This window comes from Haemaphysalis longicornis, unplaced genomic scaffold (genome assembly GCF_048455015.1).
Source record: "Haemaphysalis longicornis isolate Haplotype H1 unplaced genomic scaffold, Haemaphysalis longicornis Haplotype H1 scaffold_1, whole genome shotgun sequence".
Lineage (NCBI taxonomy): Eukaryota > Metazoa > Arthropoda > Arachnida > Ixodida > Ixodidae > Haemaphysalis > Haemaphysalis longicornis.
The window spans coordinates 65,035,274-65,053,850 of record NW_027526203.1 but is presented as its reverse complement, the minus strand read 5'-3'; the positions used below and the strand labels follow the sequence as shown (position 1 = coordinate 65,053,850).

Sequence of the window (18,577 nt, the reverse complement as noted above, 5' to 3'; positions counted from 1 at the left end):
CCTCGGAGCAGAGATATAGCATGGGGCATCAATCAAATGCTTTTTTTTAAATGTGTTTACACGGAAAACAGCAAAAAAGAAAAGGCGAATCACGTTTTAAAATATTACGAAAAAAGTAAAAGTAAAACCGAATAAGTAAAAAAAGCACCAAAACGTGGATAGTACTCTGTACTTTTCCCTGCCCTGCCCTGCCCTTTCACAACCAAACGTGTCATCAATGCGAAGGAAGTGAGTTCCGTGGTAAGTTTTTGAGCACAGTACAGTGGACAAGTTCCATTTTTTACAGATAAAAATAACAGCAGATATGTCCGAGAAAACTGTTAAGGTGTGCACTTCCTTGGCAAGCAACTGCAGCCCTCGACCTTGTCTTGGAAGCAGAAACAGTAATAAAGCAGATGACACGGGCAGAAAGGCAGGCCGGTACCTCACACTGTCCCATTCACCCAGCGATCACCTTTTCTGCTTGTTCTGCAGTTTTGTCTCTTTCAGATCTGCTTTTTTTCGAAGGTGCACTTGTACTGACTGCCCAACTCGCTACATTACTTCTACTGCTACTCGATCCGGAGGGGAGTACTGCTGTGGACGAATTAAAGAGCATCTACCCAAAAAAGTCCCATCTCAGGCTCCGCGCGTCAAATTTCCCTTTCATTTTGTAACAGCATATAATCTGTTATAAGATTCCGCAATGTAGCATGCAGAACGATGGCCGGGGGTCAGGCGGTATGATGACATACTGATTGTAATGCACACATCCGGTATAGCTATTGCAAAAGGAATTGCAGTGGTCAGATAATGTAGTGCCTAAAGCTTACTTTTAACAAAAGTGTGGCTAACACATTTGATAAGGTGACAGCTAACAAATTATTCAGGGTGACCAAATAATCTAATTCATTGGTAATATTTATGTGCCTGTTGTAGGATTTTTCTGTTTTGTTACAAATATAAAAAAATGTGCGCCATTGGTATTAAGCGCTGGTATTTGAACGCACCAGTACGCAGGCCCAAATTTAAAGGAGCCATGAAGAGAAAACAAAAGTTTGTTTTATTCGAAAGATTAGGTGTTTCATAGTACCCCAAGAGCTTTCCCGGAAGCAAATGATGCTTTATTCACTGAGAAATAAGGCAATTTAAGCCAAAATTTTAAATCTCCCGCTAAAATTGCACATTTCGTCACGTGAACAATGGCGTCACATGAGCCGGTCCATGAAACAGATACTTAGTATGTCGACTCCATATAGCACCCACACGCGGGAGTCAACCGAGACGGCGGCCATTTTAAAAATACTAGTAAAACCTAGTGCACCCGCAGCCCTAGTCATGGAATCGCCTGATCCGGAGAACAAAACTCTTGCCGAGGAGCTCGGGCTTGCATTTAACAACCTCACACCACTTGAACGCTCAATGCTTCCAAGTGCACGAGCGGCAAGAGTTGTGGGATACGCGGTAGACGGGAAAGCGACCATTCCGCGATAGCCACAACAGACACAATAGCCGCCCAGCCGTCGGCACTGCTGCCTCGTCAGCCCCGTCACGACGGACGAATACAGACTGGTACGTATGTGCCGTATTTTCAATTTCAGTAGCAGTATCGCTTATGCCAGTTGGCCGGTGTCGTGTATGGAAAGCCGTTCGCTCGAGCTCTCCGCTCCGACCAGAAAGATTCGAGCGTCAATGCGCGGTGTGTACAGCAATATTTTTCCCCAAGGTCAGAGCGCTTTGACGAAGTCGGCGACGAGCGCCAGCATGTCCGGGTCCCTGCCGTAATCACTTCCTCGGAAATGAAGCGAGCACACTCGTACTTCCTTTAGCTCTCTTTCTCCTCCGTTTGCAAAGTTCACAAAACGTAGCCACTTGCTTCGCCGAGGTTCGTTGTTGGGCAGCACATGAAAGGAGATCTCACCGGCGGGGATGTCTCACTCCCTCGACGATTGGCCCGTACTACATGGGCATTTCAAAACACAGCAACGAAATTTCATTGTAAAGTACTCGAACAAACTGAAGTTTTCAGTGGTTGTAAACTGTAAACGAGCTCGTAACGATAGCAGCAAGCCAAAACGACCTCCTTACCGAAACCTGTGCGACGAGTGGCACTATCTCGTTGCTGCTCTGTGTTCCTTACTCCCCTTGTTTCTATTTTTACCTTTGCTGGTTGGCGATATGACGGCCAACCTCCTGTGAAGGGATTACGATACCAAGCAAGGTCGCGGCTGTGCGTGCTGGGACGGTTTGTTGGCCCCGAAGAGCCTTGAACCCGAAAATTCGTCTGCGCGACAGTGGCAATGGCGAGATGTCGAGCTCGGCCAACGGTAGTTTCGTACGCATTGGCATACACACTTGCGTGTCCGTTCGGAACTTCAACCGTTTACTCCACCGTTCTTTGTCATAAAAAGAATGTGCAGTATGTTTCATAGGCATTTAGCTCGCTATGCAAACTGTAAGCCCTGCCTAACATGCGTTTGCTTTTGCCGGCCTCCGCCAATCGCAGGGCATTCTCAAGTGACATCATAGGTTCTGTTGCGGAAAATGAGCTGGTGGGTCACATGGTCATTTCCTTTTTTCCTAATTATGTAGCTTATTTGAGCGAAGTTTGCGTTATAAGTGGTGTCGTTATGGTTCTAACGAGGCAATCTTTCAAATGAACCAAACTTGTGTTTTCTCTTCATGGCTCCTTTAAGGCTTCAAGGTTAGCGTGATGGGCGATTCCATAGCGATGATTACGATTTCAACAAAAAAGGAAAGGGCACAAAATATATCGCATCGTCATATCTCTTGGCGGCGGCTTTATGAATAGTCGCTAGGACAACATAAAGTCTGGGTGAGAAAGTAGGTGGTAAATCGTCGCAACTTGATCTGTTTTTCTAATATCTCGTAATTGTTTAAAGTTTGCTTTGCAATTGCGCCTTTGCCTTTGGGGAGGAGCAGCATTTTGAATTTTTGTTTTTATTTTGATTTGACTGTGGTTTTAAACTACTATATGTTTTTTCTAATTTCAGTGATAATTCAACTCATCGAACTGGTTCGCGAACCAGTTCAAGCTCTCAAACCGGTTCAGTACGTGATTTTGTCGAACCGGAACTGAACTGGAACGAAAAGATTTCACCTGGACGAGAACCGTAACCGAACCGGTATTTTTTTCGGTTCGACACACTGATAAAAACAAACAAAAACATAAAAAAATGCGCCGGAGTTTACTGCTGCAATGTGTTTTTATACCCTATCTGCGTAAATAAGCACTTTTATCATAGACTTTGCTGCACTTACGCATTTCCACATTTTCCAAATGCGGAAAACTATAGGGACCGCGCAGCCGTTGTATGGCCCCATCGTCGTTTCAGCGAACAGCGTCGCCCGTGGCAAACCGCTCATCAATGGAATGCCAGTGGCCGTCAGCGCGGCATTCGTATGCATGTCTTTCCGTAGTTCTGCTGGTGCAGCTAGCAAAGTGGAGATAACTATAACGACTTTTTTGAGATCGGTGAACCTTGAAAGTGGAGACCACCTTCACAAGGCATACCATGTGCATGATTTACGCACATATTCAGTAAATGCAAACCACAGACTATGCTCAATGCGCCAAGCTACAATGTCAAGCTTGAAGTGCAATCTCATTCATTCATGTAACCATTGTAATACACAAAGCACATTTTTCATGCCGTATTGTTGCTTGCATGCTGTTTGGCGCATCCAGGAATATCTTGCAGCTAAATGCTCCTGCAAAGCAGGCATACGCGGCCGAACTCGCAGTGCATGAAGAAACAGCATCGTGCACGAGTGAAAAAACCAAGTTGGGGGCAACATCTCAGATTTGCCCCAGAAGAAAAAGGCTGTGCTCAAGTTAGCACACTACGTACTGTCATTATTTAATGCAGAAACATGGTTAATTTAACGCCAATACATTTACAACAGCCACTGTGATGTGTTAGCAAAATAAATAACGCATGACAGTGTAAAATCACTGGGTCATGTGGAAAAGCAATGCTTTATGCCTTTACTAGCACCGGGTTGCCGGCTACTTGGTTCGCGCCCTTCGGAAAAACAATTACAGTAGAACCCCGTTACAACAGATCTGCTTACAATAGACATTTGGATACAACATACTGATTTGCAATGCTTGGTTGGTCTTCCTATCTGTACCATTGATTAAACTTCCTTTACTGCAGATTCTGTTACAACATACATTCGGATATAACAGACCAGTTTGAAAGGTTAACAAGTCCACGTTTGCATCTCTAAAGTGGACTTTTCAAGTGCAGGCAACCAACCATTCATTTGATAGGTACGTTTTCAGAGTTTGTGCTTCTGCCTCACAGTTGAGATCAAACGAAAACAATTTCAAACAAGTGTGATGTCTTGGCAGTCAAGTAATAGGATTTAGAATTTAAGCGTAATAGTGGTCATTAAAACAAAAAAATGTATGCCCTCATACATTATAGATGGCTAAATTTCGAAGCCTAGCAATGAGACCTTTACTTGAACTTCATTTATATTTATGTGAAGACAATGAAAATGCAACTGTAGGTTGAAGAAGTGAAAGAGATTAATAATAGTGTGAGTGAATCAAAAGTTTGAGGGGGTTCAGGAGCCCAGCAAATCCAAGAAGAGTCATGCATGTGATTTTGTGATGTGCTTCACAATGTCGCAAGGGGATGAAACTGCTGGAAAACCCAAGTCATCCTGAAGGTTTCTTGTTCTAAAATACCAACCTGTTTAAGTTGTAACTGAATCTCGACAAACGACCAGCATACTTTTATTGTGTGATTAGTTTTTAACAGTTGAAAAGTCCAAACTCTTGTTATAACAGGCTTCATCCATGATTCCGTAAAAGTCTGTAGTAACAGTATTTGGATTGTTCATACTTCTTTTATAGCAGACTGAAATCATGATCACTATCATGGTCTGTTGTAACGAGGTTGTACTGTACTGCGTGACTAAATGAGAACAGAGACAAGCAGTGCAAGAGAAATGCTTTAGTTTTACATTCCAATGCTGTGGTAGCGTTTTCCCAGATGTTTCTACCACCTATGCTTGAATGAACACAAACTGCATCGCTTGCGCTGCACTGAAACCGTTACCACTAGTTGTAGGTCCAAGTAAAGCCCCCGCCATAAAAAAGTTTAATTGCAGTTCTTTTTCTACCTTGTGTCTGCAACACTTCCAGCCCCCTACCCCTATAACACCCCTTATAGGAGGCATACATACACCCATATGCACATGATGTTAAGCCCTTTTTTGTTCAAATGTGCCTGCACCACTCCTGCTTGGGCCTGATGCCTGCGGTATGATGTAAATAAATTAAAAAAAAACAAATACTACCAACATTCCTACGAATGTGAATGCCCCGATGGCTCTCCTCCTAAGAGTTGGCTTGCATTTAAAAGATGTGAATTCAGAAGAAAGTTTTCGTTCCACAAGGCCAGGATAGTTCGCTCATAAAGCTACCTTGTATGCTAAAAAAAAAAGAAAAAAAAAAAGAGAAAGAAAACGACTGCCATAAGGGGGCCCAACAAAGCCCCCTGATGGCAGGAAATGGCCGCCCTGTGAGGCCGCAGCGCCCGAATGCGACTGCAGCCGCACTCACCGGTGTCGTGGCGGTCGTCAATGTACAGGGGAGCCCCCTTGGGAATCTGGCCTTCTGCAGAGAGGGAGAAGGGAAACGGTGAGGGGGCCTGCTGGGACATGCACTCGCAGTGGGCAGGCGCAGGAGAGTGCGCTCTCGCCCGCTCCCTACAGCGGCAACAGAACGTTCTATGCTGAGCCTAGGTGCACGGACCCAATCAGAATGCTTCGGCAATGTCATTCTATCTGTCCTGACCCTCTTTAACTCGCTGTAAAAGCACAAACACAGCACGTACCCACAAAGCATACGAGACGACATTTGGGAAGAAGTTTCCCCCCCACACCCAGACACACTCAGCAAAAACGTTTTAATTCGAAACAGCGCCAACAAACCGGACAGGAAAAGACAACACGCGCCACTGACTACCAACGGGTTCTGCAGGCTGCAAAATAAACCAAAGGAAGAGAAGGAACCACGATAGGCAAAAGCAAATACTCAATACGAACATAAAGGAACCACAGCGAACACCCAGTGAGCACTGGATACAACATAAAATCAAACACATAGCAAAGATGGTGGGGGCGGGGCATGCACAGACCAGTCAGGCAAGCGCAGATACATTGTCCAGAATTCGGATAAAGAGTCGCCCTACTTAGTAAACTTATAAACACCATGCTTACACAGTTATTTCCTAATTTGTGAATTAGGTATGCTTTGTGTATTCCTAGCTCACACTTAGAAGGTTCTCGAAACTCGTGTCTCAAGAGTCTCTTAGAATCTGGGCAAGCAGCTGCAGTTACGATAATGTATATATTAAGACCTGTGCCAGTTTTGAGTGTGTCTACCTGCTCACGTAGGCAGCCATGCCCGGTCTGCCCAACACTATTCTTTCCACAAGTAAGCGGAATTTCGTACCCGGCACCACACTGGCGGATACACAAGCTTTCGTGTGCATGCATGTGGTGCCCCTCAGCTCATAAGAGTTTGGCAGGGAGCCCTCAAAAACCCTGCACAAATGCCGGCATACCCTGCCACCTTGTTCCGCATGCGGGATGATGATGATGATGGTTGCTAGGGCAAAGAGCGCCAAATCAAAAGTTATTTAATGGCAGTAGAAGTGAAACGAAACAAAAGTCAACGAAGATGGCCAGTGTAAACTTTGATCTCCACTAAAAAGTTGACAACCCGTTTAATAGGAAACATTGGGCTGACTGCTAAAAGGTATAATCGATGCAGTGGAAAGTGTCATCTGAACAGTTCAGGAAAGTGTTTGTGTCGTGTTGTGTCGAGTGCTTTGCATTAATTAGGATGTGAACTACAATAGGCCCTCCCCACACCTGCTACACAGGGGTCTTGAAGACACGGTAAGCAAGTGCAAGTGCGTCACATGTGTGACCTTGCTGAGGCAACTTCCATGTGTCTGTTGTGTGAGTCAGCTGTATACCACCCCAAGTGTGGTTCTATTATGCGTAGTTTGTTAAAAGTCCGTTTGCTCCATTGCACTTGCAATGTTTTACGAAGTTGTTGTCTGATGTGTGGTTTGGGGTCAGTGTAGAGTACTGTTGTTCTGTCTACTGCGTTTCAGGGTGCAGCAGCAGTGGCCCTTTCATCATCCACCTCATTTCTGGCGATGTCAAAGTGGCCTGGTAATCAACACACCTCTAGCTTTGAGGAACGGGCTGGCATAACTGTTCTAAGAACAGATTCACAATGTGGTTTTTGGATGACAATGTACGCACGACACTGAGTGAATTTGTGTAAATCACAGACTTGGGAATAGGATGTTCATTGTTAAACAATGCGACTAGCAACAAGAAAAATGCCCTATGCTTCTGCAGTAAAAATGCTGGTATTCATACTCATGGTTCTGCATGCATTAAAGTTGGGTCCGTGTGCAGCACAAGACACCACAGTGAAAGTTTTCGATGCATCACTGAAGAACTATGTAGCCCCAGATTTTTCCTGCAGATACATAAAATGCTGCAAAATGACGGTGCTTGGTACCCCTGTTTTTCTCTAATACCCCTGTTTTTCCCCGTTTTTCTCTAAACAAGTCACATGATACACGGCAAACATTTTTCTCTAATTGTGCAAAAAACAAGTCACATGATACACGGCAAACATGTCATGGGGCTACAGAATCAATAGTAGATGTTTTGAAGGTGTCTAATAAGGAGACGGAAAGTTCAGAAGCTTCCTGTCTCACCCAGAGTGAGAAACGCACAGAAAGGGATGAACGATTGAAAAAGAGATGCTCTGAGGACGCATCGTTAATGGTCGCATTAAAAGGATGGTTGCTCATAGCCACGATTTTTGAGGCCTACAGCAAGTCCTCTGGTGATGTAGGGACCACTTACTATCACACTCGACGTAGAGGCTCTGGATTGGGCTAGTGCGAAAAGTGCCACACGCAAGACGAAACCCCAGATGCAACACTGGATCGAGCATTCTTAGCGCCATATTCATTGCAGATCCATACACGACACTGCCATAGTCCAGCCGAGATTCCGCCAAGGCAGTATAAGGACGCAAAAGAAGTTGTTTGTCTTCACCGTAGGAGTGGTGTGAGAGGACCTTATGAATGTTTACTACCTTTAGGCATTTTTGTTTAAGCTGTTTTAAGTGTGCCATGAATGTCAGTTGGTTATCGAGTACTATTCCTAAAAACTTCTGTTCCCCTCTGACAGGGATTACTACACCATTAATAGAGATATCAGGGTCCGCATGAGTCCCGTGCTTCCGGGAGAACACAAGTACTTTTCACAGGGTTCAGTTTAAAACCGATTGTGTCCGCCCAGCCAGCAAGTTTGTTCACATTAATCTGGACTTGGCGTTCACAAATTGAAACGCTACTGGACGTAAAAGATATTTGAACGTCATTTACCGCACTTTTGCGATTCTAAGCACCCCCGATTCTAAGCCCCCGCCCCTACTTATAGGAAAAAAAATTGGAAAGAAGTTTGCATGCAAATCTAAGCACCCCTTTTTCTCAGCAACAATCGCAAGGTGGATTTCAGACACGTGGAAGCGGGACCGAGTTGACGTTGCGGCCAAGTGATTTATGAAGTTTTCAATTACAAATTACTTTAACGGAACAGAAGACGACTTGCTGGGGGATACTAACAGTGGCGGCCCAAGTGACGCAACGGACTTGAATGGTAGTGAGGGTTCACTGTCTGTATACATTTTTCTTAATGTTTGCCAAATAAAACATTATTTCTTGTGCCCATCCTGTCGCGATACGGCCGTGAAGAAAAGTGGCAGAGGTATAGGTTTTTTTTAATCTGAGCCCCCCCTCCTTTATTTGGGCATTGCGATCGTGAAAAAAATGGTGGGCTTATAATGAGTAAATACGGTACATACATAGAACAGAAAATGGTTGGTGGAAATGTCTTTCGGAGCCAGTTCATCTTAACTATGAAGAGTGTGCAGCTCAAAACAGTGCCTTGAGACATGCCATTTTCCCGCCCATATACACAGGAAAGTGCACTACGAACTCTCACATGAAAGGTTTTCTCCAACATGTAACTAGTGAGGGAGTTCAGCATGTTGCCCGAAACACCGAATGACTTCAGGTCACTCAACATGCCGTATCACCAGGCTGTGTCATAGGCCTTTGCCATATCAAAGATTTTAATGCAGAACTGTTTGTGAATGAAGGCATCTTTTACATAGGATTCCAATGCAACAAGTTGATTATTGGTGGATTGTCTTATTCTGAAGCCTACTGCCTGGCAGCTCTCGAGAAGACCACGTTTAAAGTACATGTGTACTCTAAAAAGTACACGTCTTCTGTTTATCATCTTCTCGAGAAGCTTGCACAGGCAGTTTGTCAGAGCGATCGGTCGATGCCTTGTAGGAGAAGAAGGGTCCTTCCCCTCCTTTAGGAAAGCCATCACTATGGCCTACCTCCAAGACCTTGCTTGGAAGGCGCCCCGAAAACCATCCTGTATTGTATAAGTGGAGAACTGTTTTAAGAGTGTCTGCGTGTAAGTGTTGTATCATTGTGTATGTAATATTGTCTGGGCCTGGAGCTGAAGGCTTACATATGCTCAGAACAGCCTTCGGCTCATGAATCAAAAACAGAGAACTGTGAGAAGTGTACGACTTATTGTTGTCACGCAGGGACTTTTTTCCCCAGACATTTTGTGTTTCATGAAAGTGTTTCTGTAGTGTGCAGAGCTGGACATGTGTTGGAAGTGCTGTGCAAGTGTGGTAGCCTAGTCTTCGAGTGTGTCCCCTGTTGTACTAACCAGGGGCAGGCTGTGTGTCTGTTGTCCTTTGAGTTTTCGTGTCCATACCTTGCGTGTGTCTGTGTACGAGTTTATGAATGTCAGAAAGGATCGCCAACTCTCCCTTTTTGCCTGACAGCACACACGTTTGCCACAGGCCTTCCTCCGTTTAAAGGAAATGAAGTTATCCAATGTGGGGTACCAATAAAGGGTGCCCCACGCCTTGCTCTGGGCCTCTTGTGCCCGCCTACAGTCCTCATTCTACCAGGGCCTCTTTGGGTAGCACGGGGCACGGAAGCCAATGGAACAAACTTTTCAGTGGCGTCAAGGATGTGCGCTGTTGCAAATTTGGTTGCCTCTTCAACATGTAGATGTTTTATGGATGTGTGATGAAGCTTAGATGTTTCTGTAAGCGGATTCCAGTTTGCTCTCGCCTCACTGAACCTTTTATGAGAAGGTGAACTGTTTGGGCCTCTACCTATGTGTGTTAATGTGGTCGGGAAGTGGTCACTGCCATATGGGTTTGTGCTCACACCACCTCAAGAGATAGAAAAAGAATTTCAGACCCAAAAGCCAAGTCAAGGTGTGAGGTGTTGTGTGCTATATTATGGTACGTGGGCTGTTTCTTATTGAAATGGCATGCTCCCAATGACGCTACGAATTTGTCGACGAGGCGACCTTGCACATGTGTGCGGGAAAAGCCCTAGAGTGCATTGAGGTTGCCTATAAAGATGAAAGGTTGAGGCACCTTGATACGATCCACCAGTGACTCAAAATTCGACCTGAGCAAGAGATAACTCGGTGGAATGTAAATCGAGCATACCATTAGTAACCTATAAAATATTATTGTAGGAATTGCGACAGCCTCAAAGAGAGTGTTGAAATTGATGGTGTTACATGCTAATGATGTCTGGGCGATAATGGCCAAACCGCCCCAGGAGTGTGTGCCGCCATCTTTGTCCTTTTTATATACACTGTAGACCATTTACAACATAACTGCTTATGGTGCAAGGCCAGATGTAACGCAGGTTTTTGTGACCACTGGTACGCCTCCCATAAAGATCAATGCATAAATAAGCATACCGGTTAAAACGCGGTTGCCAGAAGCATGATACCGTTCACAATGCGGTTTTTTGGCGGGTCTGCCGATCAACAGGGGCAGCTTTAGTTTTGTCACAAAAATTAACAAAACATTAAAGCAGCCATTCGATGCAGTGCGCTCCCTGCTCTCCTCTACATTATGCACCCAAGTGATAACCACAACTGCCTGTGCGCTTGGCGCCCCTCTGAAGATAGCGAGCCCCCCTCCCTGTGCGGTAAGTTGTTTCTATTAGAATGTTGTGCAGATAAGCAACCGCCCCTTCCCGCTTTGAACATAAGGAGATAGCGAGCCATAACACCGCAAGTTTCCATTACCTGTATGTTGTAAGGTGGGGTGAAACGTAAGGTAGGGTGAAAAAAAAAGAATGGATGCGTTTGTACCCCGTTTTCAAGCAGGCATAAGCCGGGCTTTTGCCCACTTTGTGGCATCAATTTTTCTAGACACTAAGAAATGGAGACACTCACGAGGTCTTCCAGTCATCCAGAAGCCACGACGACAAAACCAAAACAGATGTCGCCCATGTCGCCTGCGCCAGCGGTGGCTGTGAAGAGGATGCGCTTCGCATCAGCTGCACCAAGCGCATCCTCCTCTGCCTTGCTACCCTGCCAGTGCTACCGTGACTCTCATCCCCTTGATACTACTGCGAAATGACGCCTGAGAGAAGCGAAAAAAATCCTTCCCACACTATTCAATGTCCTTGAGAATCCCAGGTCTTCCCGGTTGCAGCTTGTGCCCACTGAGCCACTGCTTGGGTCACCACAGCCTTGCTGGGGAAGACCCCGGCCTCCAAGGACGACACATGCAGTGAAATGGATGCGTGCCTCCCATCTCCTACTCAGGAGTTTTCAAATTACTTTGCCATGACAGCAGTCACTGCACCAAAAAGACCCGACTTGCGAGGGCGAAAACAGCCCAGGCCAACACCTCTGCAGTTGAAAGTTGCCCCCCCCCCCCCCCCCCATGGCCAGAAACACTGCTGCTCACCGCGTGCCTTCTGCAGCAGGGTCACCGTGGGGCTCTGCGATGGGGGCAGACCTGAGGGGCTGCGCACGGGGAACACTGTGGGGGGTGTGCCTGCAGGGGGGCTCACGGGGGAGTGCTGCTCCTGCAGCTGCTTCACGATGGGCTGCCAGGACGACTGCAGGGACGAGGGACTCTCTGCCGGCACCGCCTGGGGAGCACAAGAGGCAACACAAGAGGTCCACACGGAGAACAGGTGAGCCACCCACGCCATTTGTGTTCCTACCATTTGCCCAGTTGGAGCAACTGTGGCTTCTACCACCCTCTGATGAGGTAAGCACGAGGTCATACGGTGGACTTGTCAGAATTTCAGTGCAGTTTCACTCGCGTAGCCTTTACCTTCATAATGAACAGCAAGCCCTCCAAGCTCTAGCACTGCCACCACCAACAGCCACCCCCCCCCTTGTGTCACACTGAAGGGCGATTCTGCACTATCTCGGTCCTCGCAATTCCAGTGTTAAACCATTTCATCGCCATTACTGATCTTGTTTTTGAAATTTCTTACACAATACTTGAGCTCGTCACTAGTCGAAATGCCACACAAGTGTCGGTGTGTTTCCACAAGGAAAGCAATATCTCAAACTACTTTCATTGTAATTAAATGCGCATAAAAAAGCAAAAATACCAAGAAAGCAGCTTTGAACATGGGTACATTCGCAACTACGATCCCACAGAGTAATTAGATGGGGTTAACTTCCTTTAGTGCCCCTATAACCTAGAGCACAGCTGTCTCCCCGATAAGCATGACAATGCTTCAAATAATGCATGCCCTTCGAGTAATCCAAAACTGCAACAATCCTCACAGCAGAAATACCCCCCACCATCAGTGACAATGAGACCCACGTATGCCAACCTACCCAAATGCTTTGCTTTTCCCTACAACGCTAACCTCGCACCAATGCTCACAACTGCTCCATGTTAGCCTGCAGAGGTCACCTGCTCGCACTATTCCAGAAATTTCAGCTTCCCGTGTTTGTTTTTTCATGGCACAGAGCGACCGGAACTTCCCCTCAACAAACACTGGGCCCAGAATGGACCTGCCATAACATAGGTGCCTAAATTAATAAACATTGAATAACTAGACAGTGCAACAGCGTAACTGAACAGTGCAACAGGACAGGAAGGGTCCCGGGTTCCTTTTCATGTGTTATTAGCCCCACTATCATCTTCGGGCAGGGGCCGCAGCTCTGGGGGTCAATCAAGAACGCGCGATGACTAGACAAGGGTCGTAATGGCACGCTCTAATCTGGCAGAATTCTGCAGCAGTTGAGGTCAAGGGGTGCCCTCACCTGTGTCGCTGCCTGGTTGCCCTGTGTCAGGTGTGCAGTAGGGGAAAACTTGACAGGTCGGTAGCCCGGCGTGACTTCGGCCGCGGAGGTCCCTCCCTCGACGGCGCTGACCTTGAGGCTCCCATTCGGCTGCTCCATCTTCGCCGCACCGACGTCATTCGACCAGGGGCTCCATACTGCACCGCGACGGAGCAAACGTCAACAACAACACGCCTTCGCAGTTGCGGCGGCAGCGCAGACACGGGCGCTAGCTGCGATCGCTCACGGGAGGCGGCAACCGAAGGAGTCACAAGCAACGCGAAACCGAAAGCTCTGCGTACGGCGATGCGCTCATCGCAATGCCTGAGTGCATCGCCCTTGTTCAGGGAGAAGACGATTTGCAGAAACTAGAGCAGCGCATCGGTCGTTCGTTGCTGTACTCGGAGCAGTTGCCGTATCCACGCACATGAAACCGCACCCGCCGTTGGGCGCCTCAATTTCGTCGGCACTTCGGCAAAGGATGATCGACATCGCGACGAGTGCGTTCGAGACCCTGCAACAGAGTGAAAACTACCTGAAATGCATACCTAGGTCAGTTTCCTCCGTACTTAACAAGCGATTTCGCACTTAATTGCAAACCACCTGTTCACATCAACTACCTTCTACGCGTCAGGAATCAAATACCCTTACAATGGGAAGATGACCGACAACGCCGCAACGCTAGTAAGGCGTCACATGACTTTTCGACGCCATGTTTTGTGCATCCTGCGCCGCTGTCTCGTTCACGTCCGCACAATGTTCATCCATAAAACTCCAGGCCCACCGTGTGAAAGCACATGAACCCAATCAAATACCATCCCAACTTTTTTAAGGCAAATAATAAACGGATAATGGTTGTGTCTTCGTGCGTCTTTTGCCTAAACGCTCGTGGGTATTATTTTGAGGTCCGCCGGGCGTGATGTTTGCGTGAAAGTACAGCCGGTAAAACGCTTGTCTACAACAGCGATTTCAACTTCAACCCGCTACATCCGAAAACTGCCGAAACATACTCGTTCCAAACATGTCGCAGGCAAAAGCGAAGGGCTAAGACTTCAGACTTCCGCAGTAGTTTTATACAAATCCCGCTCAGGCGGAGCAGGATAGGGCTGAGAGTACGAACGCTGTGTTATAAGCCTTTTACCGGCTGTACTAGGCTGCTCGGTGCAGCCCTGATTGCCTGCTTACTATGAAAGGCAAGTACAGTCAAACCTCGGTACAACGAACATCACATTAACGAACTTTTCAGATTAACGAGCGTTTAAGAAATCCCACGCCGACTGCTTATAGTTTTAATGTAAAATTATTTCACTACAACGTACTTCAGAATAGCGAACGTTTCAAAATAACGATCGTTTTATTTAGTTCCGTGCCATGTTAACAACCCTCAGTACTACGAACTCATATTTTCAAGGCCGGAGATTCTTAGGTTTCCGTTAAACAATCGCGACAACCGGAGCCATATATGCTAGCAGACGACACGGCAAAGCGTAGCGCAGAAGAGGACGTCTTGCAGCTTGCTCCTCGGAATGCGCGAGCCTATGCGAGAGAGAGAAAAAAGAAGGTGAGGAGTTGTTGTTGTTGTAATCCTTTATTTAGAAGGGAAGGCCATGCGGCCATAATAAGGGAGGAGGGGTAAGAAGCAGGGAGGAGTAGAAGACAAAAAATTATGCATGGGTGGCCTTCTCCGTCCAGAAAGCCGCGGCCGCGCTATTCGCGCTCACCCCAACTTTTTCTACGTTCCGCCGCTGCTCACGTGGCTTGCTGGATCTTCACGGACATCAGCGGAGCTGACAACAGAGGACATTGCCCAGACCGTGAGCGTTCAGGATGAAGAAGTGAAGATGGCAGAGAGGATGGCATGAACAACGATGCCTCTGAGGGTACCGCAGCAGCACTCGAAGACTACGACGAGCACGCGACGACTGCGGATGTGGTGGACGCTAGCGTACAAAAACTCCGCACATGTCCGGGGAAAAACCGCACGGCCACTGATTCACTCCCCAGGAATGTGTAAGAGTTTGAGTCCTTCGTGCTAGGAAGCTTGTGCTACTCGCGCTAGATGAGAATCGCCAACCACTTTAAATAAACGTGCATTGTTTCATGATCACTAGTGCATTTTTTTTTTGTGAAAAATGACTCCAAGGATGCACTGCTGTACACGTAGGTCGTTTTAGGCATTGAAATACTATTTGTTTTCTTAAATTTTGCGATTTTCACGACCTTTCAGAATAACGAGCAATTTTCCACGGTCCCCTGAAGTTCGTTATATCGAGATTTCACTGTATAGCGCTCTTTACTGAAAATTCCCGCCATAATAATAGCAATAATATATTACATGCACACAAGCTGGGCGATAATATCGCGTTGTGTGGGGCTTCTCCTGGTAATCCTCTAGCGCGAGCTCGATGTGCGTCACTGTCACCTGCAGTGTTCCCCTTCAGAGGGGTGATGGAACGCTAGGTGAGGCGAGATGGGTAAAGCATGTGTGTACGTCGTTTCTTTAGTCGGTCACATTTTTTGCGCTGTTTCGTTCGGAGATGTACAACTTGCCAAACTAGTATCTTGCCGGTGGAAATGACATGGTCGGCTCGATCAGAGCTAGGGCAAATGACATTGCCGTCAAAGTTACAATTACATGAAGCAAGCCATCAAGCCTGACATCTGCGCCACGTCTGAGCTACATGAATATCTAATAACCCAAGCATAAAGATAATCTTCGCTCGTGCCAAATTAGGTAGGGGCACGCGTGCGTGAATTAATTTACCGCATCGCGTATACGAATCAAATGAGAAAAGAAAAGCATTTTTATAAGCAATGTAAGTTTTCGAGGACAATTATCTATAGATGAGATACGGACCATTGGAAAACAGAAACAAACGCGTGCCTACATTAGCGCGGGGCTGATTGTCGCTCGAAGAAGCCAGGAAGAAAACGACATTAGCAAAATACACCACAGGTAAAACATACCAAAAAACGACAGGAGCGAGCGTTAAAGCTTGACTAGTACCGAGACTTGTCATTAGATATAGCTGGCAGCGACTAAATAAATAAACTAAAGTATTGGGGAAAAATCACATATACGACACTTGACGCCGCTTCGCGAATGAAGCGCGAGGGTCTTTTCCACACACGCACTTCGATCGCAATATATATAGTTTCTGGGATAACCGTTCAATCAAATGTTTTGCGGCAACGAGTAATTGCAAACTTTTCGAAAATTCAATGAGTTAAGCGATACTCCGAAATTCGAGCACACACCCCTCCCTGCAGATCTTCCCCTCGAAAAGAAATGCTTCCCTGCGTTACCCCTAAATTTACTTGAATTTGTTTCATAGCCACAGTACACTTTGAATACACTAATAGCTGCAGGTCATAAACGAGTTACGCTTCTTGAAGCGTTCTGACTTTCCTCGTGCCGTGTCGCCAATATAAGAGCATTTCCAGCTAGTACAGGGGATCTTCTAGCTTGTGTTCAACATTCATAAGCTTGTTTCGTGGCGCTTGCTTGCCTGCGTCATATTGGGAAACGCGCGGCAAAGATGCTCGCTCACTCGGTAGGTGCGCACAGAGGCCGTTTTGCTGACGATCCTTTTTGGCTGAAGAACTGGTTTTTCCAGTCGCACCACAAAAGGGTTAACCTGGGGTTAACCGGGTAAACATTCGCCGGCGGCAGCTCACGGCGAAATCATTTGCACTGTTTGTTGATCCGAGCGCGTGGCTCCAGTGATTAGCGACGCTGAACTCTTGTGCCGGAAGCGTCCGGTATACGTTTCCTTTCGGTGAACGCTGAAGCCGTTCGAGCAGGGATTTAGAAGTCCCCCACCAAGAGGATTTTTTTAAAATGCAGAGCATTTCAGTAACTCACGATGTCACCCGCGTTGACGTCCGTAGTCCGCACCGTCGTTGTCCCTACTATATATATAAAAAAATACTATCCTACTATCCGGCGCCCGGTTTCGATCCCTCGACCCTGCGGGCGGAACGCAATGTACATGGTGCTCTACCCACTGCGCCACAAAGCCGACACAGAATTGGACGGTACGAACGCGCCTTATATCGTTGACTCATTCAAATTACTGCTACGAGCGCTCTCTCGTCAGCGGTTGCCACAAGTGCAACAACATTAACGTAACGCAAACTACTTAACGTCGTGCGCCCCCGGAAATGCTCTGCATTTGATCGTTGCCCTCGCGAGGGGGATGTTTCATTTTTTTTATTAAAAGCGATAATAGATAAATAGATAAGCAATAGATAAAACGAGGGGGGGTTATGACCAGCGTAGCTAGTCTGGCTGTAATGATAGTAACTCTGGTTCCGAATAAAAATATGGTTATTTTGTTAGCGATGAATTCTTTATTTTTTAAATAAGTATCGACCATTTTCTTGTTTGTTCGTGGTAATTTTGCAAAGCGAGCGTCATATCACCAGGTGTTTTATCAGACCTTTACGTGCACGCGTAACCAATCGCTTATATAAAACATGATATAAAATTCACCAAAAATAAAGGAAGACAGTAATAGGGCCCCTAGTTTGTATAGGATAAACAGCAGTGGGCAATGTGCTTACGCAGGCAAGATGACCCTTGCTATCACCCCGACTGCGAGGAGAAAGGAGCCTTTAGCCTTCACCATCATCATCATCCCCAACAACAAAAGCACAAAAAGGCTCGAGCCTGCACCACCCAGCCATTCGCATTAGCGCGTGCAGCAAGCTGCCCATCGTGTTCGTCTCGTAGCGCTCGACGGACGGCGTCAGGTTCGATTCTCAGCTAGCTGCAGGGAGTGAAGCTTCCCAAACATGTCTGCTCACCGAGTGAAGAAGCCGAAGACTGCTCAAGGAGCTGGGCCGCCGCCTATACAACCATCAGATCCAAAGGTGGGTGGCAGCCACTACTCGCCCCCTTGCACGCGATCCCAGAAGGAGCGCTTCGAGAAGCGCCTCCAGAAGCAAGAACCGCTGCTGGAGCGTCGTAGGTCGAAGGCGACGGTGCTCACAGAACCTGGCAAAGTGCGCCCTGTGCTGAAAAGGATGGACAATCATCCTGAGAACAAGGCTGATCACGCGAGCGCAGAAAAGGAGAAGCCTGCGGCTGCGATACCTGCGAAGGCCTAGCCAATCCCAGGGCCGTCTTCCAGTCAGACCAGCTTTGCGTCCCACGCCCACCCGCCTGCTACACGTCCGCTGAGACAAGTTTGTGGTCGCCCGTCTCCACCCCCTCACCCGCCTCAACGAAGAATGGTCAGCCGTGTTCCCGAACTGTCTCCTCTTCCGACTGAACTTTTAGAGCTTGACTTCCCTTTGTAACTCCGCAAATAAAGTGGCTACTTGACACATCGCCTATTTGTTGTGATTGCTATGC

The 18,577-nt window shown here is 46.9% G+C and overlaps 1 protein-coding gene across 7 annotated transcripts in view; it reads right to left on the bottom strand.

The window, feature by feature from the left end:
* Window positions 1-18,577, bottom strand: part of LOC144176773 (uncharacterized) — a 281,475-nt gene that overhangs the window by 85,935 nt on the left and 176,963 nt on the right. For 6 of the 7 annotated variants that reach the window (XM_077705232.1, XM_077705229.1, XM_077705230.1 and 3 more), the window contains 3 exons: window positions 13,201-13,376; window positions 11,876-12,062; window positions 5,579-5,632 (listed from right to left, as the gene is read on the bottom strand). In XM_077705232.1, coding sequence (XP_077561358.1) covers window positions 5,579-5,632; window positions 11,876-12,062; window positions 13,201-13,376 — 417 coding nt within the window. Of the gene's footprint in view, window positions 1-5,578; window positions 5,633-11,875; window positions 12,063-13,200; window positions 13,377-13,766; window positions 13,899-18,577 lie in introns of those variants that run through there. The other variant, XM_077705234.1, reaches the window with a different exon arrangement.